The sequence below is a fragment of the Gossypium raimondii genome, chromosome 11 (assembly GCF_025698545.1).
Source record: "Gossypium raimondii isolate GPD5lz chromosome 11, ASM2569854v1, whole genome shotgun sequence".
Taxonomy (NCBI): Eukaryota; Viridiplantae; Streptophyta; class Magnoliopsida; order Malvales; family Malvaceae; genus Gossypium; species Gossypium raimondii.
Genome location: NC_068575.1, coordinates 9,633,377 through 9,642,629, shown reverse-complemented (window position 1 = coordinate 9,642,629; position 9,253 = coordinate 9,633,377). Strand labels below are relative to the sequence as shown.

Below are 9,253 nucleotides of genomic sequence, written 5' to 3'. Positions count from 1 at the left end.
TGATTCTTTACTGTTTTGGGAATTTTATTTCAGATCTGAAAATTCAAAAATCTAATCTTTTAATTTTTTGTTTCGTTTCAGATCTAATTGTTTAGGGTTTTCGTAGGAGTTTCTCGTGACTTGGCAACTTGATCTTGGTCCGCGCGCAACCCCGTATCATTTGGTATCAGATTTTGGGTGTTTTGGGTGTTCTTGGTTGATTTCTAAACTGATCTCAATTTTTTAAAGCAAAAACAGCAGTTTTACCCAGAAAAATTGTTCGAAAAAAATTTATTTAAGTGGGTAAACGTTGTCCAATTGATCTGAAATTTTACATACATATTTGTGGCACTGTGATTGAATATAAAAAATTAATCCCGCAAAAAAATTCAGTCAAAAAAGTCAAAAAAATAAAAAAAGACGAAATTCAATAAAAATTTTAAAAAAATTCAGCGGGTTGAATTTGGTGCCCAAAATTTCCAGATCAAAAATTAAATATTTAAGGACATTCCAGATTTAATTTCATGATTTTTTTGAGATCAGGAACACCTCGAACGAAGTTGTCAAGTTACTCCGCAGTTTTTCGGGTTTTCTGTTTTCAACAATTTTTATTGATTCTTAGCTGTAGGTTTTTATTTGTTTGCTTTTTATTCTCCCTTTATAATATCTAACACCTTCTTGTTTCTTGTGTTAGTAGGATTTAAACGTGTGCACAATCCTTCCTCGGTGCAACACAAATCAATTGGTGTCTCGTCAGTTTTTGGCATCCTAGTGCAAATTAGGATTCTTTGGTAGTTTGGTTCACACTCTCTAATTGGTTGATATAAACTCCGATAAAGAACTCACAAGATTAAATTCTACCTCATTGAGAATTTGAATTTTTCTTTTTGAGTGATTAACGGTGAGGTTTGCTAATTTTTCTTTTTGAGTGTTGAGTGTTTGTTTTGCAGGTAGTCCAAAAAATAATAATAATAAGATGCTCCGCCGCACCCTTAACATCCAAATGGGAGACGATTGTGATAACCAAAGGACCAATATTTTCCATTCTAGGTGTTTTATAAAAGGTAACTTATGTTCACTTATGATTGATAGTGGAGTTGTTCAAATGTAGTTAGCGTTATTTGGTGGATTCCTTAAAGTTACCTTGTATCGAGCACCCTAAGCAGTATCACCTTCAAAGTGGCTTAATAAATGCTCGAAGTTAAGGTTACAAAACAGTCATTGATCACTTTTAAGCTCGGGAATTACGAGGATGAGGTATGGTGTGATGTGGTCCCAATGCATGTGGCACACTTGCTCCTTGGACGGCCTTGGCAATTTGATCGTGATGTTACACACCAAGGCAAGCTCAATAGATACTCTCTTGTGTTTAAAGGCCGAAAATTCACTCTTGCTCCTTTAAATCCCAATGATGTATATAAAGATCAATTAAAATGATGAAATTTTGTGAGGGGTGAGGAGAAAGGAAAAATAAAAAGACAGAGAGAAAAGAGGCTAGTAGTGAAAAAGTCAAAATTTAAATGGCCCAAAGGTGAGTGAATCCGCAAGTGGCAAAATTAGAGAGAAAAAATTGATTGCAACAAAAAAAGATGTGCGGAGAGCCCTACTCAATAAACAGCCTTGTATCCTTGTGAGGTTTAGGCAAAACTATTTATCTCTATCTAACATTAATGGATATTTGCCTAGTGTGTTTCAATGTCTTTTGCAGGATTATGTGGATGTTTTTAGTGAGTCCCCTAAAGGTTTACCACCTTTACGTGTGATAGAACACTTCCATTGGCCACATATGAAGAAAGATGTCGAAAAGGTATGTTCTAAGTGCATCAAATGTAAACAAGCAAAATCTAAGGTAATGCCTCATGGCCTTTACACTCCTTTGCCGATTCCTACTTCACCATGGGTAGACTTATCCATGGATTTTATTCTAGGATTGCCACGAACTAAGAAAGGAAGCGTGAGTTGTTATTCTCTTGATTTGCCTTGTGTAAAATCTGCGAATTTGTGCAAATCTATTTTGGTGAATAAAAAAAGTTTTGAATGTAAGTTGGTACGTATCGAAAACCCTCATGGTTTAACTTGATTGGTTTAATGAAATCTTTGTTACACTTCGCATGACTAATCAAAATCAAGTTTTTAAACCTGGAATCTATTTTGGTATATTTTGTTGGAAAATCAAGCATCATCTATTGTGTGCAAATACTTTCTATTGTTTTGATACTTGGTTTTTGAATAAGGTAACGAAATTTGCCAAATTTGTTTTCAATTTATATTCGTGCCTTAAACAGTTTCTGTGGTTATACATGAAGTTTGAGTTGCATTTGACAAAGGTTAACTCAACAACGGAGTTTCGACTACACTATGCCCCCGATGAGCGAAGATTTGAGGACGAATCTTTTTGAGGAAGGGGGGAATGATACGAGTCACAGAGGCCCAACCCAAATTCTTGAGGGCAAGGCCCAATAAGAAGATTCCAAGCCCAATCAAGAAATCCACCCATACTTAGTTGAAAATCAGGCCAAATTGTCAAAGTGGCCCAAGTTGTAAAGTTTTATTTATTTATTTATTTTACTTAGTTTAAATTTTTATATTCAGTCCAAGAGTCCCAAATAAAAGACCCTTGGCCGAATTTCCATATTAAAATAATTAGGAGTTTTTTTTAGTTTTCTAATTAGATTAGGAAAACATTTGAAAGGCCTATTTATATGGCTTGGCCACCACCCTACATTACATTACAATTACATTGAAAATTTCAGATTTGATTTGAGTGAAAATTCTCTTTGAGTTCTCCAAGAATTTTCTCTTGAGTTTTCTTTAGAAGTTGTTTTAACAATCTTTTTGATTGTGGAGCCATCTTCAACCTTCTTCTTGCCATTGATATTCTTTGGAGGGAGATTAGAGCCGTTTGAAGGAGTTGTGAGATCTTTCGGGATTTCAAGGCTTCTTAGGACTTATCTTTTAATTTCTTCTGTCTATTCTTTCTTTATTTCGCTTGTCTTGAATCTTTATCTAATTTATTTTCTGTTTTTATTGTGTTTTCACCTTTTTCTATCTTAAGGAATCACCCAAAAAATCCCCAATTTCTAGGGTTCTTCCATACTCTTTTGGGTGAAATCAGATTGTCGAAATTTGGGAAAACTATCTTGGTGTTCAATTAGGCGTAATCGCAATCTCCTCTAGGGTTTCAAGATTCCTTATTAACACTTATTTCTATTCTCAATTTGATTCTTTCTTGTTTTGGGAATTTTATTTCGATCTGAAAATTCAAAATCTAATCTTTTAATTTTTGTTTCGTTTCGGATCTAATTGTTTAGGGTTTTGTAGGAGTTTCTCGTGACTTGGCAACTTGATCTTGGTCCGCGCGCAACCCCGTATCAGCTTCCATCGTCCTAATGTCAACTTGAAAGTTAAATGACATCTCAAATTTGGCATAGAGCATATTTAAAACAAGTAGATCAAAATTTAAACACATGTCTAGTCTACGGTGTTAAAAATAATGTCTATTTTTATTTATTAACACATTATATCCATATTGTCCATAGATATAAACATGTTTTAAATTTGATCAAATTTTTAAATAGGGTTTAGAGTTATGATAGAGGTTAAATTGAATCAAATAAAAGTTAAAACATCAATATATATTTAAAATGATATGATGACAAGTATAGCCTTTAAATTTTACATTTTATTAATTTACCCTTATTCTTTTTTGAGTTAAATTTGGCCTCAACTCTTAAAAAGAAAATCGAATTGAACCATCAACCTTTCAAAAGAGTTTAATTCTTGTTTTTGACAAAATAGTGATTAAAATGTTGAACTTTTAAACATGGTAGCTTACATGACAATCTATATGTATTTCATGCCATTTTTTGAATTTTTGTGATTTTTTAATATCTCTATATATTTTAAATTTTTTGTTGATGTGAAGTATAAAACGGACGAAGGATATTGTCAAATTTAACTAAAATAATAATAAAAGTCTAATTGATAAAATATATAAACTTTAAAGATTAAATTTACCATTTCGCCAAAAATTTATTGAGGTGTTCGTTGAGTTAACGATTGGGATATACGATTGACCGAAACTCCCCCGCCTTCACAACGGTCACATCGATTTACAGTGTTAAAACGACCTCGTTTACCTCTCTCCTTATTCTTTTAATCCCTATCCCCAAACCTAGAAAAACAAAAATCGCATTGATCTCTCAAATCAAAACCCCTAAAACCCTCAAATCCCCTACCATGGCAATCGCGAGAACGGGCGTCTACGTCGACGATTATTTGGAGTGTAACAGTCCCCAATTGCTCCACTTTATCACATTAAAATTTAAAAAAAAAATTATTTTTTTTTCTATATAATTGATTTCGAGCTTGAATTTCATGTTTAATTTGAAGTTTCGAAATTTTGTTTTTTGATTTCCGATAGATTCAAGCACCTTGCCAGCTGAGCTTCAAAGACTCCTCAATACAATTCGAGAACTCGATGAACGGTCCCAATGTAAGCTTATCATATTTTTGGTATTCTAAAATTAGGGTTTTGAATTGGGGATTTTGATTAAAATTACACCATTTGTTATTTTCTTTGGAAGCTATGATTAATCAGACGAGGCAGCAAACTAAGTATTGTTTAGGAATTGCGGCGAACAGAGGGAATGGAAATAGTTATATGAATAATGGTCATGAAGATGAGGAAACCGTTGAGAAAATGAGGAAGGATATAGAGGCCAGTCAAGAAAATGCACTGAGTTTGTGCACTGAGAAGGTTTTGTTGGCGCGGCAAGCTTATGATTTAGTGAGTTTTGATTGTTTGTTTGTTTGTTTGTTAGTGTCCTTATTTGAGCTTGCATTGTTGTTGATTTTGTTGTAATTGAGGTTTTTTGTGACATGATTGTGTAGAAAGCTATGAAATTGCTAATTTTCTGCGCCGCTTTTAACTAGCATGTGTGGATTCAAGTGATTATAGGTCACAAGCTCCAAGCAGTTGTTTGCATGGCAGAGCACTCCCATCACTATAATGTTTGATTGAAAAGTGAAGAACAATAGATATCTGGTTCAAGCTAAGAAAAGGCATAGTTCTCAATTTAATTCAATGATAGCTTTCTTGTTTACTTACCCTTTGTAAGAAAGAGATTAGAATTTTTGCATCTTGTTCAACCACATTTATGGATTTAATTTAGTCTAAACTAAAACTATAGGTCCAGATTTGTGTTTATATTCAGCTTTAGGAAGTTCTGTCATTTCATGAATCATATTATAATTAAAGCTCACAAAATGATGATGCCTGAAACTTATTTCAGATAGATAGCCATGTAAAACGCCTTGATGAGGATTTGACCTATTTTGCAGAGGATCTAAAGCAAGGTATGGTAATTGCAATCAAAATTGAGCATTGTTTAGGGATGAACTTCTGCTTGATTATCAATTTGTCACCCTGCTTTTTCTTCCTGCAATATATCAGAAGGAAAAATTCCACCGGATGAGCCTGCCATTCTCCCTCCACTACCTATTGTTCCTCCAAAGGTTGAGAAACGCAAGTTCTTTTATGGAACACCTCAATCAAAGAGACTGGATTACAGGGAAAGAGATTGGGATCGAGAGCGTGATAGGGATTTTGAACTGATGCCTCCTCCAGGAAGCCATAAGAGAGATTTTGCTACCCATATTGATGTTGATCAACCCATTGATCCAAATGAACCTACTTATTGTGTCTGCCATCAGGTTCTGCCTCATTATTTTTGTAGATATAACTATTTATTTAAATAATTTTTCACTGCCTTCTTGATTTTAAAGCTTTACTTCAAAATTGAAGGCTTGTTTTATATTATGTAGGTATCATTTGGAGATATGATTGCATGTGACAATGAAAATGTGAGTTCCTTCCTCTCTGCCCTTTTCTCTTTTAAAATTTAAATATTATCATTTATGAGTAGTAATGTAGTTTTTTGTATTTATTTACTTGGCTTCTATGTATTTTCACTTTTAGTTATTAAATTTCTCATATCTGAGTGTCAAAATAATGGATTATGAAAATGAATTAACGGATAATGTGGTGTGGCAGTAATTTGCATAAATAGCGCAAACACATGATGGAATACAATGATGTTTACAAACCTCCCCTGTTACCCCAAAAATTTGATATGTACTTATTCTCATGATTGACACTATAACTATCAACAATTTGGTGGGTACTTAACGTTTCTATTCCTTCAGTGCCAAGGAGGTGAATGGTTCCATTATGCTTGTGTTGGGCTGACACCGGAGACAAGATTCAAGGGAAAGTGGTACTGCCCGACCTGTAGGACACTTCCACAATGCCAATAAAGACATATATGTATTGCATGATCTGGGATGTTTAAGTAAAATTGCACATTGTGCTGTTTAAGCAAACCTTTTCCGAGTTTAGGAAGTAGTTAACTGTAATTCAATCAAGGGATATAGGTGTTGTTACAAAGCTTTGAACCATTAAATTTGACAAAACTTCAGATTCTTTGAAGTAAATGTGCAGAAATCTAACTTTTGATGGATTGTATACGATCAGATGTTGCAAGAGCTTGATCTGCTGCCTCCCCTATGAGATTAACCATTTTCCATTATTTTGATAGTTAAAAAGAAAGGAAAAAAAGGGAATGTGTCAGCAAAAACAACCAAATCTTCTCTTCTATTGTGGGTGTTAAACGCTGCTTTACCTACCTGCAATGCTTGACACCAGCTTGATAGAGATGAAAATTCGGATTGTGGATTTGGATATCCATAGATGATATCTTATTAATTTTTGCGGATTCAGATATTGCGAATAGATACTTCAGATTCAGACTAAGACTTCCTTTGGATTCAAACACAACACAGTGCATTGAAAATTTTTACCTTGATTTTCAATCTCATTGCACCACAGTGAATTGCTTGGCTGTTTGGATGTCTTGCTTCCAGCACAGTGAGACGTTTCTGTTGCACTGGACAGCCTTATCTCTGCTTGTGCTAAAAGCTCTAGTCAGCTCTAGCACGGTGAGACGTTTCAACTCATTGTGTTGTGTTTGAATCCAAAAGAAGCCTAAATGCAGATAGATATATCGGATATTTATTATATAAATCTGCATTGTTTATTTGGATCGCAAATTCGGACTATTTTGATATTATATACATATAAAACGAATTTTAGCAGATTTAAATTTTGATTTTGAAATTGTTTTCTTTTCGTGGGTTTAGATATTCAATTGATAATAATATTTAATTCAAATTCGGATTTAGATAGTAAACTCAAATAATTTGTGGGTGACATACGGATCCGGATAATTCAAAAAATGTATATACCTGATCCGCTACCATTCTTATGAGCTCATTAATGGTTTCCATATGGCTTGTTAGGTGAATTATTGATTTTATAGTCTGGAGTTTCAGTTTCAGTTGAAAGTATAGTATCTCATTTATATTTCCCAAAGGAGAATGTAAGCTACTTTCTTTTATCTTCTTTATGGATAACACCGCACTGATGTGGAACTTTTAACTTTAATCTCCTTCATTTGTTCAGAGTTTGAACAATGGGGAAATGTGTTTTTGTTGCATTCAATACTCAACAGTAACTAACACCTTTCTTTTTTCACAGGAATGAAAGCCATGAAAGTTTATTTGATGCATATAAAAAGCATGGTAAGGATGATTTACATATTTGGGTTGTGTAAATGTTGTGAACCTCTCCACACTTCTCCTGGACCTAACATTATGGGTTTAAGCATGGTTGACTGACCTACACATATAAAAGAATACTCTCCATAGATTTCATGGCTTGAACCAGGGCTGTACATATACACTTCATCAAATCCATCTCTTCCTACAACAACAGAGTTTCTTCTACCCTGTTCCATACAAAAAAGAAGCAAAGCAAAATGAGTGTCAGCCTCATACTTTTGATAACTGTGAAAATGGGAGCAACATTTGAGTTTTCCATGAAAATTACCCTGTCAATGAGTGTAAAGAACCTAGGTGCACAGGTGTATATCCTGCTCATTTGCTCATTCAATTGCTTATACCCATCATCTTCTTCACCTTCCATTTCTTCTTCACTAGCATTTTTTTTATTTCTTTGTCCCAAACCACTGAAAAACCCTTTAAGTCCCATTTGTTTCCATAGTTGGCCGATTTCGGAATCGTTTTCCTCATCGAGATCTGAAGGAATTATACCAAAATTGGACAAAAATGGTGGCACATTATGAAAATTTGATCCTTCTAATCCGAGTACGTATGTTGCTTCTGGACTGCTAACAGTTAAGTGGCTTATAATAGACCCTGTCCATTGTAATGGTGATGAATTCGAGTTTGTGACTGAAATCTCTGAGGTTAAGATGTCTTCTCCGAGTGTCACAATATGTCTTGTTTCAACCATATTGTCTGTATCACTGCTTATCAGTTCAACCTGCATTTATTTCATGCTGTTTCTGAATAGTTTCCTAAATGTAAATACCATATGTTTAACAAAACAATATATTAAACTGACCTTAATAGAGTCCTTTGAATTGCCTCTAATATCACGAAGAACCCAAGTACTTGGAGACCATGGAACTTCATTATCATCTTCATAGTTGAGGGCTAAAGACACCCCACCTTGTATGACAGCCTCACCATCGTCTCCCTCCGAAACCGATGTGTGCAGTAGCTCAACTGTGCTGCCATGCCACATTGGAGCCTTGTAAGATGTGATCAAACCACTTGGAAGCATTAGAGTAGCTGTGCTGCCATTATCCAGTCCCATTTTGGCAACACAATTGTCACCAATACCTTCAAAGGTAACTCCATGGCCACTGAATTCTCCTTCTAGATAGTCCACATTGATTGGTTGGTAAGGAACCGAAGCTACATATGGAAATGAAAGCTCTTTCCTGATATTGTTGTACTGCAGAGATGTAGAAGAAAGGTAAGGATGATAATACAAGTGATGGTTAATTGGTCTTGCAGATGAAAAATGAGTGAAGTTGGGTGAGAAAAGTGAACTGTAAGCCATACTGAAACAAGACTCAGTTGCAGCTAGGTGTGGATTTTCATTGTTTTCATAACAAGAGAGAAAGAGGGTTGTCCCTTATCCTTTGATTTCCGTTAGGATAATTCAACAAATATCTTTGGTTGGTTCTAATTGAAGGCTGGAAAGATATTTATCGTTTCGCTTTCTCTTTGTTTTCTTATGACAGAAATCACCACTTTACTATTTACTTAAGTCCTATGTCAAGCAACCAGCGGTAAAAGTACAGAAGCCTCAACTAAAAAAAAAGCAAATTAGTTACTGTACAAT

General features: G+C 34.5%; 2 protein-coding genes across 2 annotated transcripts; one reads left to right on the top strand and one right to left on the bottom strand.

Moving 5' to 3' along the window:
* The first annotated feature begins 4,098 nt into the window (after positions 1-4,098).
* Positions 4,099-6,531, top strand: LOC105804759 (PHD finger protein ING2). The gene is made up of 7 exons (XM_012637509.2): positions 4,099-4,264; positions 4,403-4,474; positions 4,566-4,768; positions 5,274-5,337; positions 5,435-5,694; positions 5,806-5,844; positions 6,187-6,531. Exons 1-7 carry the CDS (start codon positions 4,219-4,221, stop codon positions 6,295-6,297), a joined length of 795 nt encoding a protein of 264 aa, XP_012492963.1. The 5' UTR covers positions 4,099-4,218; the 3' UTR covers positions 6,298-6,531.
* A 1,030-nt stretch (positions 6,532-7,561) lies between these two features.
* LOC105804757 (protein NDH-DEPENDENT CYCLIC ELECTRON FLOW 5) lies at positions 7,562-9,098 on the bottom strand. The gene is made up of 3 exons (XM_012637506.2): positions 8,465-9,098; positions 7,928-8,383; positions 7,562-7,826 (listed from the first exon to the last, which is right to left on the bottom strand). Exons 1-3 carry the CDS (start codon positions 8,966-8,968, stop codon positions 7,632-7,634), a joined length of 1,155 nt encoding a protein of 384 aa, XP_012492960.1. The 5' UTR covers positions 8,969-9,098; the 3' UTR covers positions 7,562-7,631.
* Between the last annotated feature and the right edge of the window lie 155 nt (positions 9,099-9,253).

Bases quoted from the DNA above. Each gene is read 5' to 3' on its own strand.
- LOC105804759 (XM_012637509.2), top strand. From the start codon at position 4,219: ATGGCAATCGCGAGAACGGGCGTCTACGTCGACGATTATTTGGAGT. The intron at 4,769-5,273 runs GTGAGTTTTGAT...AACTTATTTCAG, and splicing joins CGCGGCAAGCTTATGATTTA to ATAGATAGCCATGTAAAACG. The intron at 5,338-5,434 runs GTATGGTAATTG...GCAATATATCAG, and splicing joins TGCAGAGGATCTAAAGCAAG to AAGGAAAAATTCCACCGGAT.
- LOC105804757 (XM_012637506.2), bottom strand. From the start codon at position 8,968: ATGGCTTACAGTTCACTTTTCTCACCCAACTTCACTCATTTTTCATCT. The intron at 8,384-8,464 runs GTCAGTTTAATA...AAATAAATGCAG, and splicing joins ATTCAAAGGACTCTATTAAG to GTTGAACTGATAAGCAGTGA. The intron at 7,827-7,927 runs GTAATTTTCATG...TGTATGGAACAG, and splicing joins TCTTTACACTCATTGACAGG to GGTAGAAGAAACTCTGTTGT.